Here is a 21,960-nt window from a genome sequence, read left to right as displayed (position 1 = left end):
GCCGAGCCAGGTTTTAGTTTGACATTCGGGATCTTTTAGTTGCGGCACATGGACTCTTAGTTGCAATGCGGGATCTAGTTCTCTGACCAGGGATCAAACCCTGGCCCCCTGCACTGGGAGCGCAGAGTCTTAACTGCTGGACCACCAAGGAAGTCCCTGGGGGCCAGTCTTATAACCATCTCATCAATTGGTCATATCCACCCCAAACATGCTTCTGCCTCCAAGACATCAGTTGACCTACTCTTTACAGATCTTCCCACCCACAGCGACACTGCCTAAAATCTCTCCCTCCTTGCCACCTTCCTCTCTCTTCCTCCAAACTTCAACCATGTTGGTGGGCTTTTCCTTCACGCCCCAATCCTCTCCCAGTGCCCCTCCTAATCTTCCAGTCCAATTCTTTTCTCTCTCACAATTCAAGGCTCTTTTCCCTTTCTGGGGGGGAGGGGCATACAAGTCACCATTTTAACCATTTTAAAATGTACAGTTCAATGGCATTTAGTACATTCGCAGTGTTGTGCAAAAGTCACCACTGTTGAGTACCAGAACATTGTCATCCCCCCGAAAGGAAACCCCGTCCTCATTGACAGTCCCTCCCCCTCCCCCTCTCCCAGCCCCTGGCAACCACTCACCCGCTCTCCATTTGTGTGGATTTGCCTGTCCTGGATGTTTCATATAAATGGAATCACACAACACGTGGCCTTTTTACTCTGGGTTCTCTCACCTAGCGTCACGTTTCTGAGGTTCATCCATGTCGTAGCGTGTATTAGGAGGTCATTCCTTCTTATGGCTGAGTAACACTCCACTGTGTGGATTGACCACTTCTGTGTATCCATTCATCATCTGGTGGACATTGAGGTCGTTTCCCCCTTTGGTCCGTGGTGAATAGTGCCGCTGTGAACACCTGTGTACAAGTTTTTGTGTGGATACATGTTTTCAATTCTCTTGGGTAGGTACCTAGGAGTGGAATTGCTGGGTCAGATGGAAATTCTATATTTAACTTACGAAGGAACCATCAGGGCTCCTTGTAACGTAAGTCAGTCTACTCTCTGTCCTTCCTCTTCTCTCCATCAATTTGTTTACTAGCATCCCAACAGCTAACTCCCCATCCTCCTCCCCAGCCCTGCACCCACAATTCTACTTTGTCTCTATGAATGTGTCTCCTCTAGGGACCTCAAATGAGTGGGATCATACAGTATTGGGATCATACTTCACTGAGCATAATGTCCTCAAGGTTCATCCATGTTGTAACGTGTGTCAGAATTTCCTTCCTTTTGGGGACTTCCCTGATGACGCAGTGGTTAAGAATCTGCCTGCCAATGCAGGGGACACGGGTTCGATCCCTGGTCCGGGAAGATCCCACATGCCGTGGAGCAACTAAGCCCATGTGCCACAACTACTGAGCCTGCGCTCTAGAGCCCATGAGCCACAACTACTGAAGCCCGCGTGCCACAACTACTGAAGCCCACGTGCCACAACTACTGAAGCCCACGAGCCACAACTACTGAAGCCCGTGTGCCACAACTACTGAAGCCCATGTGCCACAACTACTGAGCCTGCGCTCTAGAGCCTGTGCTCTGCAACAAGAGAAACCACTGCAATGAGAAGCCCATGCACCGCAACGAAGAGTAGCCCCTGCTCGCCACAACTAGAGAAAGCCCGCGCACAGCAACCAATGCAGCCAAAAATAAATAAAATAAATAAATTTATATATAAAAAAGAATTTCCTTCCTTTTTAATGCTGAATAGTATTCTATTGTATGAATGGACCACATTTTCTTATCTATTTATCTGTCAATGGACACTCGGCTGCTTCCATGTTTTAGCGATTGTGAATAATGCCAGTTTGAACCTGTGTATACAGATGTCTCCTTGAGTCCCTGCTGTTAGTTTTTGGTGGGTGTGTACCCAGAAGTGGAATTGGCTGGATCATATTTTCCATTTTGTGAGGAACCTCCACACTGTTTTCCACACTGCCTGAACCATTTTACATTCCCACCACCAGTGTACAAGGTTTCCAATTTTTTTACATTGTCACTGAAGCTTGTTTTCTGTTTCTGTCATAGTAGCCATCCTAATGGGTGTGGGACAGTATCTCACTGTGGTTTTGCTTTGCATTTCCCTAATGATTAGTGATGTTGAGCATCTTTTCATGTGCTTGTTGGCCACGTGTGTATTTTCTTTGGAGATGAAGCTTCTCCTTTTAAAACAGAATCAAAGAATGCCTTGCTAAGAGAAGGGCACCCTTCCTGCAATTTTGGCAGAGTCCTAAAAGAGTTTCTGCCAAAGCAGTGGTTTTTTTTTTTTTTAATATATTTTCCCCCTGCCCTGCATGGCTTGTGGGCTCTTTCTTTTTTCAAGTTTTATCTTTTCTCTCTTTTTTTTAAAAATTTATTTATTTATTTATTATTTTTGGCTGCATTGGGTCTTCGTTGCTGCGCACAGGCTCTCTCTAGTCGCGGCGAGCGGGGGCTACTCCTCGTTGCGGTGCGTGGACTTCTCATTGCGGTGGCTTCTCTTGTTGCGGAGCACGGGCTCTAGAGCGCAGGTTCAGTAGTTGTGGCGCACAGGCTTAGTTGCTCTGCGGCAGGTGGGATCTTCCTGGACCAGGGATCGAACCCGTGTCCCCTGCATTGTCAGGCAGATTCCTAACCACTGCACCACCAAGGAAGACCCCAAACCAGGGGTTCTTAACAAGGGACAATTCTGCCCCTCACCCGCCAGATGACACTTGGCAATGTCTGAAGACATTTTTGGTTGTCAAGACTAGAGGAGAGGTACTTCCCTGGAGGTCCCGTGGGTAAGACTCCAAGCTCCCAATGCAGGGGGCCCAGGTTCAATCCCTGGTCGGGGAACTAGAGCCCACATGCATGCCACAACTAAAAGAGTTCACATGCTGCAACTAAGAGTTTGCATGCCACAGCTAAGATCCCTCATGCCACAACTAAGATCTCGCACAGCCTAAATAAATAAATTCTATTTGGAAAAAAAAAAAAAGACTCCGTGCTTTCACTGCAGGGGTCACATGTTCCATCCCTGGTCAGGAACTAAGATCCTACATGCTATAAATTAAAAAAAAATTTTTTTTAATTAAAAAAAAAAAGGATGCTTTGTGATCTAAAGCTTAAGAAAACCTTAAAAAAAAAGACTGGAGTAGAGTTCCACTGGTTAAATAAATCATTATATAACTAATTTAATAATTTAAATAAGTCAGTAGAAGCAGGGATGCTGCAAAACATCCTACAGTGCCCAGGAGCCCCTTCAACTGAGAACAATCTGGCCCCAGATGTCAGTGTGGAGGATGAGAAGCCCTGCTCTAACCTTCTCTCTGAATGTTCAGGGAACTCAGAGAGCATTTCAATTCCCTTTTCCTTTCAGGTGTAGAACACCCTGTTTCACATATTTCTGGTGACAACTGTTGTTACAGTGGAAATTCCTTTTGCATGGTGAGTACCATGTGTTGTATCTCATTTTTTACTCTGCTGTGAGCTAATTATGAATGGAAATAAAGACAGTGTAGGGACTTCCCTGGCGGTCCAGCGGTTAGGACTCCATGCTTCCACTGCAGGGGTCACGGGTTTGATCCCTGGTCAGGGAACTAAGATACCGCATGCCATGCAGCGAAGCAGAAAAAAAAAAAAAGTGTAAGCCTTGAGGGCTGGGACAGTGATGGACTCAGGACTCAGGCCATGTTATCTCCCAGGGTTCAGAAGAGGACTGAGAGCCCGTGGGAGGGCTCTGGAGCTCCTGGGATCATCTGGCTGACACACTGTGAATATATCCATCTATCTTCTTTTTTTAAAACCTGTTATTTTGAAATCATTATAGATGTACAGGAAGTTGAAAAAATAATACAGAGTCCCATGTATCCCTCACCCAGTTTCCCCCAGTGGTTACATCTTACATAACTATAGTGATACAAACAGGAAATTGACATGGATACAACTGCCTAAAGTCAGAGAAGCGCTATTGCCATCAAAACACTGAACTGGGGTTTCCCTGGTGGCGCAGTGGTTGAGAGTCCGCCTGCTGATGCAGCGGACATGGGTTCGTGCCCCGGTCTGGGAGGATCCCACATGCCGCGGAGCAGCTGGGCCCGTGGGCCATGGCCGCTGAGCCTGCGCATCCGGAGCCTGTGCTCCGTAGCGGGAGAGGCCACAACAGTGAGAGGCCCGTGTACCACACACACAAAAAAAGAAACAAAGGAAAACACGGAACTGATTCATGGCCCCAAAACTCTCCATACCTCTGTGCCCTGCCCTAACCCCTGGCAACCGCTAACGTGTTCTCCATCTCTCTAATTTTATCATGTCAAGAATGTCGTATAAACGGGATCATTCAATATGAAACCTTTGGGGACTAGCTTTTCTCAGCAAAATTCTCAGGAGACTCATCTGATTTGTCACGTATATGTCTAGTCTGCTCTTTTCCACAGTGGTGGGTGTACCAGAATTGGGTTGTTTCCACTTTTTGGCTGGTGCAAATAAAGCCACTATAAATGTTCATGTACAGGTGTTTGTGTGGACATAAGTTTTCATTTCTCTGGGTTAAATGCCCAGGCATGTTATCACTGGCATCTGTCCTCCCTGCTTTTTAAATTGAGATGTCACTGATATACCACACTGTGTAAAGTTAAGGTATACAATGTGTTGATTTGCCACATTTACATGTTGCGGTATGATTACCATCCTGTCGTGTCACAAAATTATCATTGCTTTTCTGTTGTGGAAACAAGATCTAGTTTCTTAGGAACTTTGAAGTTTCTAATACGGTATTGTTGTCTGTGATCACTATGCTATGCATTAGACCTCCAGAACTGATTTATCTCTTTAAAGAACATCTCCCCAGCCGCCCCCCCCACCTTCTATCTCCTTTTAAAGAGACTGTTTTATTTGTGTGTTCTTCCAGGATATAAGTAACTCGGTTTTTGCGTATTTGCATGGAGATCAGATATCTCAGGCCAATATCTATTTCTCAAATACCCGGGGATACAGATTTCAGAAATATTCCCAGGAAAGACAGGTATGTTCAATTTGGTAAGAAAATGAACAAACAAACAGAAAAATGTGTCCTGTGGGATAGGAGTAATTAGCTGTCTGTGGCGAGCAAGGACTTTTCTCTCTCAAAGAGTCCAGCGGATGGGAGCGTAGGGAAGAATTTCAGGTCAGAGCAGCTGGCTAGGGAGATTAGGAAGTTAGGAAAGGAGACAGCATGGTTCATAGAAAAAGCTTGTGCCATAGTAAAGGCTGCACATGGATTACAACATCAGGTACCACCAGCATCCCCATCTTACAGATGAGAGAACTGGACTGGGTTGAACATGTGTCCCCCTAAAATTCATGTCCACCCTGAAACCTCAGAATGTCACCTTCCTTGGAAATAGGATTTTTGTAGATGTAATTAGTTAAGATGAGGTTTTCCTGGATTAGGGCTTAGTAAACTTAATTGCTACCGAAAGACCATACCTCCAAATACCATCATTTTGGGGGTGCTATGGTCTGAATGTTTGTGTTCCCCCCCCGAAATTCATATGTTGAAATCCTAATGCCTGATGTGATGTATTAGGAGATGGGGGCCTTTGGGAGGTGCTTAGGTCATGAGGGTGGAGCCCTTATGAATGAGATTAGTGCCCTTATAAAGGAGGGCACTGTTGTTATAAGCCTCCCAGTCTATGGTATTTTGTTATAGCAGCCCTAACAGACGAAGACATGGGGTTAGGGTTTCAACCTATGAATTGGGGGAGGACACTGTATATAATAGAAATACTCCCCACCCCGACACACACACACACAACCAAATAACAGAGGCTTAAATAAAATGGTGGTCTTTCTCTCTTACCTGAAAAGTGTCTGGAGGGAGCCAGCTGGGTTGCCAGGGCAATCTGTCCCACTGTCCCTAGGTTGGGGTCCTTGGCCTCATGCTCCAACTTGCCTGCTCGTGGGCACTTTGCTGACCAGCCAAAGATCAGGAGTGAGGAACCTAGGCAGGACTGAGGGACCTAGGCAGGCACCTCACAGTGTGGGTCACACCACTTCCCCTATCAGCCCAGGCAAAGCCGACTTCATTCAAAGTTCTGCCCTACATGCTACATTTTTACAGAGGGAAAACAGATCACAATATTGTTAAAAAGAAAAAGACTTTCCTTCCTTTTAGCTTACTGGATAATCTAGAGTTAAATTTAGAATTAAGCACATGTTTAAGACTTACTTATATTTTGTTTGTTTCGTAGGCAGAACTAGTCGGTTCCTTGGGCGGGATCTTCTACTTCTACTCCCTCTCACAGGTTGGGCTGCTTCTCGTTGACCAACAGAAGGTGAGTACCTTTTGGACTGGGAAGAACCACTTCAGTGACCCTTACCCCAAGCCAGGTTTTTGTCAAAACTCACACACTTAGATTTTCATATCTGAAATCCATCTAGCTTTTCACCTGTCCATCCATGTATCCATCCACCCACTCATTGACCCACCTACTCATCCATCCACATATCCATCTATCAATCTATCCATTCTTCCATTTATCTATTTATCCAACCACCCACCCATCCTTCCATCTACCTACCTACTCATCCATCATCCATCCATCCATCCATTAACCTACTTATTCATTAATCCATCCATCCACCAACCCACCTACCCACCCATCTACTCATCCATCCACCCATCCATCCATCTATTCATCCTTCCATTTATCTTTTTATCCATCCACCTATCTACCCACCTACTCATCCATCCATCAACCTACTTATCCATCCATCCACCCATCCATTAACCTGCTTATCCCTCCATCCATCCATCCATCCACACATCCATCCACCCAGCTACCTATTCATCCATATACCCTTCCACCCACCCACACACCCACCAACTCTCTCTCCCCCCATTCATTAGCTCATTCAGGCATGCACTCAGCAATATTTAAGTAGGGTCTAGGAGGTGCTGGGCACTAAGGGATAAAATACAAGGTGTGGTGCATGTGTCACTGGTGGCACCCAAGACCATTTTAAATGCCTCATGTCAACCCTTTTGTTAACAATTATTTTCACGTGGATTCAGAAAATCGGGACATGAAAACTGTGACTTCACAGGTATCATTTAGGATAAGACTAAGTTAAGAAGAGGAATCAGTCCATGCAAAGTGCATCTGAAGAAAAAATATTAAGTCAGGCAAAGATTAAAGTACAGTCAGTACCCCCGTGTTGCAAACTTTGTAAGCAAGGTGTGCCACTCTGAAGTTTGGGGGAGACCCACCATCAGGAAGCTCCCAGAGGCTGGGCTGCTACCTGGTGGCTGCAAGCCCCACCCTCTAATCACACGGGGGGCCCAGACCCCCATCCAGAGTCCCCTCATGAGCTCGCACTGCCAGGGCGCCTGGTGAATGAGACACTCCCAGACTCTGGAAATCCCAAGAATGTAGAGGTGGCTGAGGAGTCTGGCTCTGGTTACAACCTGTGCATGGTTTCCCAGATCTGACCACAGGCAGTCACAAGGCTCTACCTGGAGGGCATGGGGGCGGAGGTTGGGGGAGCTGCCCTCCCCACTCCACACCTGGGGCACAATGCACGGGCAGGCTCTGAAGGCGTTGTGGGCAAGGACTCCTGCCTCCGGTCAGGCAGGCTCTGCGCATCTCTGCATTCCCAGCCCAGGCTTGGTCTTCAGACCTCTGACTCCTGAGGGAGGGAGGAGGGGGAAGCCTGGAGCCACTTCCCGGCTCTCTGACTCAGTACTTTTCAGTTCCTGGCCCTTCCACCTCCCGAGGCCGAGGCCCTGGGTGGTTTTTTTTTTTTTTTTGCTTGTTTGTTTGTTTGTTTTTTGGCCACACCATGCGGCATGCGAGATCTTAGTTCCCCAGCCAGATCAGGGATCGAACCGTGCACCCTGCAGTAGAAGCACGGATTCCTAAACCACTGGACCGTCAGGGAAGTCCCTGCAGGCGCCTTTTGACTGGGGCTCCCCACACAGGGAAATGAACCCCACCCCTGCGCTGACCCAGGGGACCCGCCGCGGTTCCGTTGCGGAGGGACGAACAGGGGCCCTTGGCGTTTTCTCTGGCCTGGGCTCTTAGGCCACCGCAGTGAGCAATTAAAAGCGGAATGCACTCTAGTGTTTGGCTCGTTGTCTTAATTGGCTACTCGGACCCCTGGCAGCTCTGCTGAGATGGTGCCTCTCAGGCTCCAGGGACCGGCAGGCAGCCAATCCATCGCTGAGCAGGCGCGGGCTGGGGGCTGCGGACTCACATTCACTCACGGTCCCTTAGCGTAGTGAGGATGGGTGGGTCTGGCCCCTGTGGCCGCAGTGGGGGCGGGGCGAGTCAAGGTCAGCAGCCCGTGCACAGTCCACCGTGGCCCTGACCCGCTAAGCTTCTCTCCTCGCCCCAGAAGGCCCTTTGAAAGCCACCCAGGGAACTCTCTGGTGGTCCAGTGGTTAGGACTCGGCACTTTCACTGCAGGGGCCACGTGTTCCATCCGTGGTCGGGGAACTAGGATCCTGCAAACCACGTACATCTGCTGCAAACTTGGAGGCACTCGGCAAGCCATCCTGGGGAAAATCTCTCCCTCCGCCACGGTGCATCTTCTGGAAAACGGATGCCAGTATCTTGGTGGGACTCACTTATGAACCAGTGTCAGTGTTGGGATTTTTTTAATATATATATTTTATTTATTTTTGGCTATGTTGGGTCTTCGTTGCTGCACGCAGGTTTTCTCTAGTTGAGGAGAGCAGAGCTACTCTTCGTTGCGGTGCGCGGGCTTCTCATTGCAGTGGCTTCTCTTGTTGCGAAGCACAGGCTCTAGACGCATGGGCTTCAGTAGTTGTGGCATGGGGGCTCAGTAGTTGTGGTACACGGGCTTAGTTGCTCCGCAGCATGTGGGATCTTCCCGGACCAGGGCTCGAACCCGCGTCCCCTGCAATGGCAGGCGGGTTCCTAACCACTGCACCACCAGGGAGGCCCCAGTGTTGGGTTTTTTAATTCCATCCTTGTGTAGTGCTGTCAGAGGTCTTCCGTAAAGAACAGATGATAGAAAAGAATCTGAAAAGGAATTTATATATAACTGAATCACTTTGCTATATACCAGAAACTATTGCAACATTGTACATCAACTATACTTTAATTTAAAAAAAAGAGCAGATGAGAGAGAACTTTGAGAACCACGGAGAGTAATTTAGACTTTACTTAAGAGCCAGACCTTAGAGGGTCACAAGACACAAAAGGCTGTTAGGAAAAGAATCGGTGGGGGCGGGGGTTGGGGCGGGTGCAGAATTCCCTGGCGGTCCAGTGGTTAGGACTCTGCGCTTTCACTGCCAGGGCCGGGTTTGCTCCCTGATCGTGGAATTAAGATCCCGTAAGCCACAGGACATGGCCAAAAAAAAAAAAGAAAATAAAGAAAAGAATCTGGGGACCAGCCCTGGGAAATCAGCTTGAATAATAATCCAGGTACAAAGGCACCAACGTGGGCGTGGCAGAGCAGAAGGAGAGAGGGCTCTCAGCACCGCGGGGGTGTCCTTTGTCATGAGGGCTCATCCCGGGTGCTGTGGGGTGTAGAGCAGCCACCCTGCCCCCACTTATTCGATACCAGGAGCCCCGCAAGTCATGACATCCACAGATGAGCCCAGACTCTGTCCAGTGTCCCCTGGGGGCAGAATCACCCCAAGCTGAGAACCACCGGACTAGGTAATAAGGTCTGAAGAAAGTTCCAGTGACAAAGCACATGGACTCACACAGTTCTATTGCGGTCATTTCTTTTCTTGCTCAAGATTCAATATTCTTCTCTCAGGCCATGTTCAGCTACTCAGACCACCCCCTGAACCGCAGTTTTGGGCTGCCCTTTGACTACAACGGGACCCTTGACATCCTTATTGCCCCGGGCCAGAAAGGCATCCTGATCTTCTGGTTTGAGAAGAGCCTGCTGGTTTCCCGAAACGCAGGTGAGCGAGGCCCAGGCTCAGGGTGGGCAAGCACAAGCGGTCATTTTTTTCTCTCCCTGACCTGAGTGGATGACGACAAGCCCATTGTCACTTTGCCATCCTCACTTCGACCCCCCAACCCCCATTTCCCTCCTCCTGGGATATTTAGGCCCTGAAGGCAGGTTCTGAAAGTCACTGGACGCCTAGGGCAGAGGGGCCAAGTCCAGGAACTGCAGATCTTGTTTTGAGGCCTAGACACATGAGCCCCAGCCTACCAGCCCAAGTAAGGAGAAGAGCAAAAGGCAGCCCCCCCAGGAGGAGGTGCTGTCAGGGACCTCTGGGCACAACAGTGGCTGCCAGAGCACCCACAATTGCAGCACGCCCCCTAGTACCAGTCAGCCACCTGAACACAGCTGTTTCCTTCCAATGCAAGAAAAGGGCTTAGGGCTGGCCTGGCCATGGGGGGTGGGTGGGGGGCATTTCAGAAAGAAAGTTCTGATTACATGTTACCTGTATAGTAAAAGGCATCCTGCAGTTCACCTGGTATCCAGTCCATTCCTCAGAGCTCTCACATCAAGAAGATTGGGCGGGGGGGCGGTGTCGCATTTTCTTAAACCTAATGTATTCTATGTGATGTTTTACAGCATTGCATCTCACGGCTGCATTTTCCTTGATTCTTTATCATCTGAGTCATAAACCGAGGGGCCAGGTGGGCAGCGGGGGATCCCGTGCCTAATACGTGCTCATGTCTCGCGATTTGCTCTGTCATCTCCTAGGTCAGCTGGTCAACCCTGTCCATGTGCGAGAAGGACAACACATCTTGTATTCTTCCATCTCTGAAGCCAACATCACCATCCACAGTGTTGCTGCCAGTGCGTGCCCGGCCTGAGGGTAGCTTTCTAGACGTGCTTTAGACCTGACTTATTCACCTCTGACCCCCTAGATCCAGCCTGGCCAAAACAGAAACAAAATACGGTTATTACACATTCTGGAACTCAGAGCAGAAACTTTTGTGCCCTTTCACAGTGAAATGGAATGTCAGTTGGATATCGTTTGCTGGGGCTGCTCTGACAAAGCACCCCAAACTGGGCGAATTAGAACAGACATTTATTGTCTCCCAGAAGTCTGAGGTCAAGGTGTTGGCAGGGCCAGTTCCTTCGGAGGCCTTTCCCGTCGGCTTGCAGACGGCCGTCTTCCCCTTGTGCCCTCCCATCATCTTCCCTCTGTGTATGCCGGTGTCCAAATTTCCCCTTTTTACAAGGACGCCAGTCCTATTGGAGTAGGGCCGACCCGAATGACCCCACCTTAACCGTATCACCTGTGTAAAGACCCTGGCTCCAAATCAGGCCACATCCTGCGGAGGTCCTGGGGGTTAGGGCTTCAACATATCTTGTTTGGAGGGGACACAATTCAGCCCATGACAGATGGCACCCCCAGGAGTTCTTTGCCAGTGAATTGTTGTCCTGCCGCTGTCCTGCCGCTGGTTCAGTCAGGTAAAATGAAACCCACCAGTGTAATTTTTCTCCTTACATGCTCCTCACTATTTGAGGCAAATAGTGCAGCAAACTGTGGAGTCATGTGACCTTTTTTTTTTTTTTTGGCCACACAGCATGGCATGTGGGATCTTCCCTGTCCAGGGATCGAACCCGTACCCCCTGCAGTGGAAGCACGGAGTCTTAACCACTGGACCGCCAGCAAAGTCCCCTGTAATTTTTTAAAAGTATTTATTTATTTTTTTATTTGGTTGCACCAGGTCTCAGTTGTGGCAGGCAGGCTCCTTAGTTGTGGCTCACAGGCTCCTTAGTTGTGGCTCACAGGCTCCTTAGTTGTGGCATGCGAACTCTCAGTTGCAGCATGCATGTGGGATCTAGTTCCCTGACCAGGGATCGAACCCGGGCCCCCTGCAGTGGAAGCGCAGGGTCTTATCCACTGTGACACCAGGGAAGTCCTACCCGTGTAACTTTTAAGATCCCATATTTCCCTGTTTGCCCATCACTGAGTTACCTCCTACTGTCTATGTCCGTTTATCTGTTAAACGTTAATTTATCATGATAGAAAGTAATGATATAAAAGTAATTTATAGGGGCTTCCCTGGTGGCGCAGTGGTTGAGGGTCCGCCTGCCGATGCAGGGGACGTGGGTTCGTGCCCCAGTCCGGGAAGATCCCACATGCCGCGGAGCGGCTGGGCCCGTGAGCCATGGTCGCGCTCCGCAACGGGAGAGGCCACAGCAGTGAGAGGCCTGCATACCGCAAAAAAAAAAAAAAAAAAGTAATTTATAATTATGCCAGTGATGCATGGTCCTTTAAAAGTTTGCTTTTTTTAAAACATTACAACTATAATTAAAGTCCTTTTGACCAGCTTTTTGAATCCAGGCCCCTCTTTGGCTTCCTAAAGGTCATCACTGTTAGGAATCTGGAAAGTATCTTTTTAGCCAGTTGAAAGCCTCACAACCTATATTAAATATGGACGTGCTGAAAATGTACAGCGTCATCTGTGTAGCTTCTTGTGGTTGCTTTTTTTTTTTCCCCTTTTTCCCCCATTTTTTCTTTTCATTTATTGAAATAGAGTTGATATACACTATTATATTGGTTTCAGGTGTACTACATAGTGATTTGACATTTCCCTATGTTATGAAGTGATGAGTCGCAAGGATGTGATATACAGCATAAGGAATACGGTTAATATTATTGTAATAACTTGGTAGGGGGCTAGATGTTGTGGTTGCTTTTTATGTAAATGGTATCGTATTATCGTGTGAGTCATTCTACCGTTTGCCTTTTCCATTACCCATCATTTTCTTTTTTATTGTGGTAACAACACTTAACATGAGATCTACCCTCTGAACACATTTTTAAGTGCACAGTACAGTTTTAAGTATACGCACAATGTGGTCCAGCCGATCTCTAGAATGTATTCATCGTGTGTAACTGAAACTGCCCCATTAAACACGAACTCCCCATCCCCCTCCCCCATCCCCCACCATCCTACTTCCTGTCTCTATGGATGTGACTCCTCTAGGGACCTCCTGTGAGTGGGACCACACAGTATTAGTCCTTTCCAATTTCCACACATCCTCACCCATACTTGGCTTTCTGTCTTTTTCACTAGAGCCGTCCTGGTGGCTGTGCAGTGGTATCTCATTGTGGGCTCGATTTGCATTTCCCTACTGACTAATGACGTTGAGGGTCTCTTCACCTGCTTATTGGCCATTTGTATATCTTTTCTGGAGAAATGTCCATTTAGATCTTTTACTTATTTTTTGATTGGGCTGTTGGTCTTTTTATTACTGAATTATTATATATTCTGGATACAAGTCCCTTATCAGAGATGGGATGAGAATATATATCAGAGATATATTCTCTCCCATTCTATGGGTTGTCTTCTCCCTCCTCTTTTTTTTTTGCGGTACATGGGCCTCTCACTGTTGTGGCCTCTCCCGTCGCGGAGCACAGGCTCCGGACACGCAGGCTCAGCGGCCATGGCTCACAGGCCCAGCCGCTCCGCGGCATGTGGGATCTTCCCAGACCAGGGCACGAACCCGTGTCCGCTGCATCGGCAGGTGGACTCTCAACCACTGCGCCACCGGGGAAGCCCCTCTTTTTTTTTTTAAAACCATGAGTATACATCACTTCCCATGTCTAGAATCTTTAATGGTTCCTTATTTTCTTTTTTTTAATTTTTATTTTTTTATTGAAGTATAGTTGATTTACAATGTTTCAGGTGTACAGCAAAGGGATTCAGTTTCATATCTATATATATAACTGAATATATATATTCTTTTTCAGATTCTTTTCCATTACAGGTTATTATAATATATTGAGTATAGTTCCCTGTACTATACAATAGGTCCTTGTTGATTATCTATTTTATATATAGTAGTGTGTATCTGTTAATCCCAAATTCCTAATTTATCCCTCCCCCTTTTCCCATTAGGTAACCATAAATTTGTTTTCTATGTCTGTGAGTCTATTTCTATTTTGTAAATAAGTTCATCAGTATCATTTTTTTAGATTCCACATGTAAATGGTATCATATGATATTTGTCTTTCTCTGACTTACTTCACTTAATATGGTAACCTCTAGGTCCATCCATGTTGCTGCGAATGGCATTATTTCATTCTTTTTTCATGGCTGAGTAATATTCCATTGTATATACATATGTGACATCTTCTTTGTTCATTCATCTGTTGATGGATGTTTAGGTTGCTTCCATGTCTTGACTGCTGTAAATAGTGAACATTGGGGTGCATGTATCTTTTTGAATTAGCATTTTCACCTTTTCTGGATATATGCCCAGGAGTGGGATTGCTGGATTGGTTCCTTATTTTCTAAAGAATAGAGTCCAAACTTGCAAGGATTGCATTCTGGTTTGTGTATCTGGAATCTCAGCCCATAGCTTACCGCTGCCCTGAGGGATCCCTTTTCTCCATCTAACCGCTGGCTCTCAGCCTGGGGACACTGGGCAGTGTCTGGAGGCATGTGTAGTCATCACGACTCGGGGGGCTCCTGGTATCTTCTGGGTGGAGGCTGGGGCTGCTGCTCCACACCCCACTGTGGCCACGACGGCCCCACCATGAAGAACCGCCCTGCCCCAGGTGTCAATAGAGCCCCAAACCTTGCTTCTTCTGAAAACGTCCTTGTCTTTTTTATTTTATTTATTTTCGATTGATTGATTGAATGATTGACCGTTTTGGCTGTGTCAGCTCCTTGTTGCGGCACGCGGGATCTTTCATTGAGGCACATGGGATCTTGCGTTGTGGTGCGCAGGCTCCAGAGCACGTGGGCTCTGTGGTTTGTGGCACTCAGACTCTCTAGTTGAGGCGCGCGAGCTCTGTAGTTGTGGCACGCAGGCTTTGTTGCCCCGCGGCCCGTGGGATCTGACCAGGGATCAAACCCACATCCCATGCGTTGGCAGGCGGATTCTTAAGCACTGCGCCACCAGGGAAGTCCCCATCTCGTCCTTAAGAAGAAATTTGCTGACCCCTGGTCTGTATGATGGAATTTGGGGTAATTTTCTAATTTTAATATTTAATATATTTTACATTTTTGTCCATGGAAACAACCCTTGTTTCAATTTTTGTTCTGTCTTCTTTGGTTTTCCCTAGATGAAAATGAACTGGCCGTTTTAACTCAGGAGAATAATTTGTACTATGGAAGCCTGGGAATCCTGTCAAGTTCTCTAATCAAAGTAGGTCAAATCCCGGCGCTACCCGGTTGGTAAGGAATAACGGTCTTCCTCTCAAATGTCTGATCCTTTTTCTTCTTTCTTTTTTTCTTTTGTCTGATCCTTTTTCTGAAGAAATTGCTCTAGTTATTAAACTAGTAATAGTATTTTTAATAGCAATAGTGATAACATAACAGTAATCTCAATTAGTTTTACACCTGAAGAGTAGGTGCCTCAACAAAGTATACTTATGACTTTGCTTGGTTTTTTGGTTTCTTAGGGTTTGGGTTTTTTTTTTTTGGTCTACCTTCTTTAAATATGAATCATAAGAAAAAGGTTACATCCTCAAAAAAGAATGAGAATGAGCTGATCTCAGAAGTCATTTTTCTCTTAGTTTGCAGACCAAAACATCTGGTCCGAAGAGGCGGTCCTGATGTTCACTGACGTGGGCATGCTTGAGATACTGACCCCACTCCCTGACTCAACCTCACCAGCTTTTGATTTCCAGAAGTGCCCCGTGAACATCCAGGCGATTCTCATGGATCCCCAACTCCAGGTTGATGTCTGCAAAGTATGTGGTCGTGACCCTATGGATTCATTTCCAGAAAGATGTTAGAGTGTCCATTTCCAAAGGGCCTTTGAGTCCATGGTGATCAGTGAAATGAAAACTCAAAGAAAGGCAACTGTGCCATGTACAGTTTATCGATAAAACACACTTTGTCTAAAACGTCCTTTTATGAGATGATCGTGCTAATAGGTGGGAACAGGGTTTTTTCTTATTTTCTTTTCTTGCCACAGTAACATGTCAATCCCCAGCCCTGAGCATTTTCCTGTGGGTCTTTGAAATCACATGTCTGGCATGTCTGGGAATTGCTGGTTTTATGCCAAGTGCAGGAAAATGAAAGAAAGAGAGAATGAGAGAGAGAGAGAGGAAGCCACAGCAAGGCTTTTATGCAAATATTTGGCCACTGAAACTGTTCTGAGAAAGATGGCGTTAGCAAGTAGTGTTTCCCCACCAAAAAAGACAAAGCGACTATGTAGCCTATCGAGATCCTATGGGTGAAAGCTGAAATAGTTGTGAGTCACAAAAATAACACAGTATTGGATAATAAGCTAAAGTATAAAATAAATATACACGAGTCCATACCGATGTAAATAAATGACTGAATAAATAAACGGATGGGAGACACCTCTCCATCACAGAAGAGTTCCAAATAACATAAGTACCTACTCTCCCCTCCAGGAGGTGGTGTTGAATGCCCCCTGCCTGAGTGTGGACCGGCCTTAGCGATCTGCTTTTAAAGCATAAAGTCTGGGGCTTTCCTGGTGGCGCAGTGGTTGAGAATCCGCCTCCCAATGCAGGGAACGTGGGTTCGAGCCCTGGTCTGGGAGGATCCCACATGCCACGGAGCAACTGGGCCCGTGAGCCACAACTACTGAACCTGCGCGTCTGGAGCTTGTGCTCCGCAACAAGAGAGGCCGCGATAGTGAGAGGCCCGTGCACCGCGATGAAGAGTGGCCCCCGCTTGCCACAACTAGAGAAAGCCCTCGCACAGAAACGAAGACCCAACACAGCCAAAAATAAATAAATTAAAAAAAAAAAAAGAAAAGAATAGAGTCTGGACGGGGTAAATAGCCTGGCAGACACCACCTTCACCAGGAGACCAGGATGCACACGGGCAATCATGAGTCCTGTTGCCAGGACAGGACATTTCAGTTAACCTTGTCATTCCTTGCCAACCCCAGACCTGGAATCAGAAGCAACTTATTGGTTCCCCTCCTAGCACGGCAGGCAACCAACCCACTGTCTTAAAAATGGGATAAATAGGGCTTACGAGGTGGCGGCGCAGTGGTTAAGAATCCGCCTGCCAATGCAGGGGACACGGGTTTGAGCCCTGGTCTGGGAAGATCCCACATGCCGCAGAGCAACTAAGCCCATGCGCTGCAACTACTGAGCCTGCGCTCTAGGGCCCGTGAGCCACAACTACTGAAGCCCACACGCCTAGAGCCCGTGCTCTGCAACAAGAGAAGCCGCCACAATGAGAAGCCCACGCACTGCAACGAAGAGTAGCCCCCGCTCTCTGCAACTAGAGAGAGCCCGCGCGCAGCAACAACAACAACAAAAAGGGGATAAATAAAAGGCAAGATGCAAGCATTTCTCCTCCTCTCCTTCACACCCTTGTAATGGGTCAGCACAGGGAAAGGGTCTCTTTATAAAATTATTCCGGTGAATATATGAAAACAAAATGATAAGGTATCGCCCTGTGGCAACCCCAGCATCGGAAAAGAGAGACAGCGGGCCATTACATGCCACCTACGGAATGTCATTCACCTGCTGGGTCTTGCCAACTCGATCCCACCGTAATCTGATGGATCCAGCCGTCAATCTGCCAAAAAGGCAGAGCACGTAGGAACATGTGTCCATCTGCCCCAGGAAAACCCAGACAGTGGGAAATCTACAGGTCCCACGGTCTGGGTTCTTCAAAGATGCCTAGAAATGAAAATGATAAGGGAGGGAGGGGAAGCTGTGGATTGAAAGAGACTTAAAAAGACAAAATGTTCGCAAACAGAAAAATTGTATCATCTAGGGATGCACGCTTGGCAATAATTCTAGGAAGAAACGCAAGCAGGCAATTACTGCAAGAAGTCAGGCGGGGAGTGGAGGGGCCAGGGTACCTCGGGAGAGAAGAGGGGCTGTGTCCGGGGGTGGGGGGAACCTTGAGGGTCTTCTGCGGGTGCAGGGTCTAGCGAGGAAGACAGTGGCTTGAGTGACAGCCCAGGCTGCTGCGCCCGAGAGACTGGAAGGTTCCATCGCTGGGGAGCCCCCTCCTGCCACTGACCACTTGCCCTGTAGTTTGGGGAACAGAGGCTTGATCTGATGGATTGAATGACTGACTGATGGATTTTTTCTTTTTTTTTTTTTTTTTGCATTTCTAACTAGGTGGAACTTCTGCAGGGAGAATTTGAAAATAAAATGTATACCATTGATATGAACAGTGAGTTGGAGTTGACGGCCCTCATGATACCCCGGCCCAGCACATCACCAGTCCCACTAGTAAGCATGCTTTATCTGTTTGACAAGTGTTTCTGACACCTGGCATCCCTAGCAGCCTTGGCCTCACATCCTGTGCCCACAATTCCCAGGCTCTGGAAATTCCCTGGCATCCCCCCGGAAGACACGCTCACCCAGGAAGCCCCTAGAAACTCCCCTTCTTCCTCACCAGGGTCCACATGCCTGGCCGTGGCTGTGCACCTGCCGGCCCAGCCTCCTCTCCCACTACCTCTGTGCCGGCTCTCCACCCGTCTTCGGAGCTGCCCCAGAACCTTTCCAAAAATGCCCTTTCCTCCCTCTCAGCTCAGCCAGCGCCGGTTTCCCTCCTGGAGGGGATGCCTGAAAAACAGTGGGCGTTCCTGGAGCTGAAACCCACGTGTCCAAGCCTGGACCCTTGGGTGCAAACAATCGAGCTGAAAACAGGGGGGTGGACCAGTGTAAGGATGCAAGGGGATGTCTAGCCAGCTGGGACCAGGGCCCGCGAGGGGGTGCCAGGCTGGCTCTTGCCTTGTGCTCTCTCATCACCCCCCCTTACCCCCCCGCCTCCCGCAGGACGGGCCCCTCCACGCACCAAGGACAGTTCTGGGTCTTGCAGGGTTGCAACCCCAGGCTGTCTGCACAACGGGACTCAGAGCCACAGTTAGGGGGTGTAGATGACAGGGGGTGGGGGGGGTGCATCTGGGGATGGAGCCGGCAGCTGCGTTTGCAGAGCAAGCCGAGTCTTCAGTTTGAAGGGGGACCGGGGTCACCTGTGGGTGCGCCCCCAGCTGCTCCCCGCCGCGCCTGCTGGCCTGCTGGCGCCGTACAGAGCGTGCGTCTCCCATCCCGCCCCCAGGTAATGGTGAGCAACCCCCATTCCCTGGGGCTGCAGGCTGTCATCTACGAGGACGGCTACACCTACGATGGGAACACCAAACACAGGCTGGTGAGGACGCCCCTCCCCCTCCCCCCTCCAACTCGGATCAACAGGAGAGGGGCTCGGCCTTGACCCACTGGGCCAGCCAGGTCCAGCCCCCTCAGGGTGTCCCTCGTCGGACCTCCTTCCTGCTTCCCTTCCTTACACACACCCAGATAAGGTGCTGCGGAATTTTGAGGGGACACAGACCCTGCCCCTCCCCCACCCCAGGCAGGCCGCAGTCCCCCAGAGAGTGAGGGCGTCAGGTGTCACACAGAAGGGGCAAGGAGGATGTGGCGGGGAGCTTGACCCACCCCGGGAGGGCGTGAGACCTGAGTTATCTGGGTAAACCCTGGAATCAGGAGGCAAGCCAGGGCCACCGGGAGGGTCTTGGCCAAATACGGGTCTGGGGGATCCATAGGGCAGAGCCAGGCCTCGCAGTCACAGCAGGGAGTTCGGACTTGACCCCAGACCACAACAAACTCTTTGGATCAGACCATGTCACATCACAGCTAAGTAGGAGGGGAAAGTAAGTCACGCCCCACTGTGGGTCCCCGGGACAAAGGCAGGGAGCTTGGAGCAGGGGGGTCATTCCCATGAGCTTCCAGAAGCCTTTCACGGGCTTAGACCCAGAGGCAGGCTGGGTGGCTCCCGGGTTCCTCCTCCCAACACCCCCATCCTGCCCTCCGTCTCTCCTGAGCCCTGATTGCGGGACCACCCGGGGCTGCTCCACTGCTGCAGTTGCATTTTCTCTCTTGCTTCCGCAGAACATTTCACTGAGGCAGCAGCAACACTGGGGCAGGGCTGACCCCAACTTCACCTCCAGGTACGTCATCACCGGATGGTAGCGGTGGGTGGCCCCAGGGTGTCCCCTTAGCAGGAGCCAAGGAATCAGGGCCGAGACCCAGACTCCCCCACTCCAAGGACAGTAAGGCAAGAACGATTAATCTCTTACAGGGAGACAAATACCATATGATATCACTTATTTGTAGACTCTAAACTGTGACACAAATGGACTTATTTACGAAATAGAAACAGACTCAGATATAGAGAACAGACTTGTGGTTGCAAAGGGGAAGGGGGAGGTGGGGGAGGGATGGGTTGGGAGTTTGAGGTTAGCAGATGCAAACTATTATAATATAGGATGGGTGAACAACAAGCCCCTACTGTATAGCACAAGAAGTAGATTCAATATCCTGTGATAAACCATAATGGAAAAGAATCTGAAAAAGAATATATATACAGGGCTTCCCTGGTGGCGCAGTGGTTAAGAATATGCCTGCCAATGCAGGGGACATGGGTTCAAGCCCTGGTCTGGGAAGATCACACATGCCGCAGAACAACTAAGCCCATGCACCGCAACTACTGAGCCCTCGCTCTAGAGCCCGCGAGCCACAACTACTGAAGTCCGCGTGCCTAGAGCCTGTGCTCTACAACAAGAGAAGCCACCACAGTGAGAAGCCGGCTCGTGGCAACTAGAGAAAGCCCGCGCGCAGCAACGAAGACCCAACGCAGCCAAAAATAAATAAATAAAATAAAATTTTTTAAAACAATATATATATATGTATAACTGAATCACTTTGCTGTACAGCAGAAATTAACACAACTTTGTAAATTAACTATACTTCAATAAATGTTTTTAAAACTCTTAACAAATGGTAGTTTCTCAAAAAATTATATATATATGTAAAAGAAACACCGTGTAAATAACCTCTGAATCAAAGAATTCAGCTCAAATATATTCAGAGAAAAAATGTATAGCCCAAGCACTTTTATTATGAGGAGAAAAAATGGACCTAGTGATAAATAAACTAAATATTTAACATAAGGACCTAGGGGGACAACAAAAAGAAATTATGGGAAGGGAATGAACCATGATACAATACGGAATGTATTAAATAGAGAACAAAAAGACAGCATAGAGTCAAGACGTAAGATAAAGCTGGTTCTTCAGAAGACACCACAATCCTGATGGAGAAAAGACAGAATTAAAATGAACAATAGGAATGAAAAATGAAAATAAAAGTATGGATACCGAACCTGTTCAAAGAACAATGAGAAAACATCATATGCAGCTAGGTGATAATGAAACTGGGGCTCAGATGCTCTTTTCAATAAGTAATTATATATAAATTAACAAAACTGACTCAAGAAGAGGTAGAAACTAGAGGGAGGGTGGCGCCACCATGTGTGAGCAGATGTTCTTGGTCAATATTCTGGACTGACTGGATGAAGAGATGAATGAATGAATGGAGAAATGGATGGGGGGATGGGGTGGATGGATGGGTGGATGGATGGGTGGATGGATGGGTGGAAGGATAGATAAATGAATGGGGGGGTTGTCGATGCTTTTTACTGCAATAACACACACTCCCATTGCCTTGCAGCATAAAGAGACCCACGATATCAACCATCACTCTGGACATAGCCAACAAAGAAATTTCATGCTTGGATCTTAAGCCACTGGTATGACCAAAACTTTTGCTGTCCCATACTCTTTTTTTTTTTTTTTTTTTTTTTTGCGGTACGCGGGCCTCTCACTGTGGTGGCCTCTCCCGTTGCGGAGCACAGGCTCAACGGCCATGACTCACGGGCCCAGCCGCTCCACAGCATGTGGGATCTTCCCGGACCGGGGCACGAACCGCTGTCCCCTGCATTGGCAGGCGGACTCTCAACTACTGCGCCACCAGGGAAGCCCCTGTCCCATACTCTTTGTCCTTAGTGTTAAGACTGATGACAGCAGGCCTTGGCTGGCTTGTCCCCTAGGGGCTGGCTAAGCTCACACTCAGGATCTGGAAATGGAGGTGATTCTGCCCTGGTTGCCAAGGTCACTGCCCCTTCCCCATCGTCTTCCCCCAGGGCTGTGAGTCAGGACTCACCAACCTCGGAGCAGGTGTACTAGCTGGGGGTTATCAGATGGCGGGACCTTAGCGGTGCCCCATAGATCAGGC

General features: G+C 48.4%; 1 protein-coding gene across 1 annotated transcript in view; it reads left to right on the top strand.

The window, feature by feature from the left end:
* The window catches only part of CATSPERD (cation channel sperm associated auxiliary subunit delta), a 39,968-nt gene that overhangs the window by 6,905 nt on the left and 11,103 nt on the right, over nucleotides 1-21,960 (top strand). The window contains exons 4-14 of the mRNA XM_060146727.1: nucleotides 3,376-3,443; nucleotides 4,906-5,019; nucleotides 6,227-6,310; nucleotides 9,768-9,918; nucleotides 10,674-10,769; nucleotides 15,004-15,086; nucleotides 15,457-15,633; nucleotides 18,004-18,117; nucleotides 18,950-19,039; nucleotides 19,777-19,835; nucleotides 21,397-21,475. Coding sequence (XP_060002710.1) covers nucleotides 3,441-3,443; nucleotides 4,906-5,019; nucleotides 6,227-6,310; nucleotides 9,768-9,918; nucleotides 10,674-10,769; nucleotides 15,004-15,086; nucleotides 15,457-15,633; nucleotides 18,004-18,117; nucleotides 18,950-19,039; nucleotides 19,777-19,835; nucleotides 21,397-21,475 — 1,050 coding nt within the window. The 5' untranslated portion in view covers nucleotides 3,376-3,440. The remainder of the gene's footprint in view (nucleotides 1-3,375; nucleotides 3,444-4,905; nucleotides 5,020-6,226; nucleotides 6,311-9,767; nucleotides 9,919-10,673; nucleotides 10,770-15,003; nucleotides 15,087-15,456; nucleotides 15,634-18,003; nucleotides 18,118-18,949; nucleotides 19,040-19,776; nucleotides 19,836-21,396; nucleotides 21,476-21,960) is intronic.

Source organism: Lagenorhynchus albirostris, chromosome 3 (genome assembly GCF_949774975.1).
Source record: "Lagenorhynchus albirostris chromosome 3, mLagAlb1.1, whole genome shotgun sequence".
Lineage (NCBI taxonomy): Eukaryota > Metazoa > Chordata > Mammalia > Artiodactyla > Delphinidae > Lagenorhynchus > Lagenorhynchus albirostris.
The sequence above is the reverse complement of the archived record's forward strand: the minus strand, read 5'-3'. Positions and strand labels throughout refer to the sequence as shown.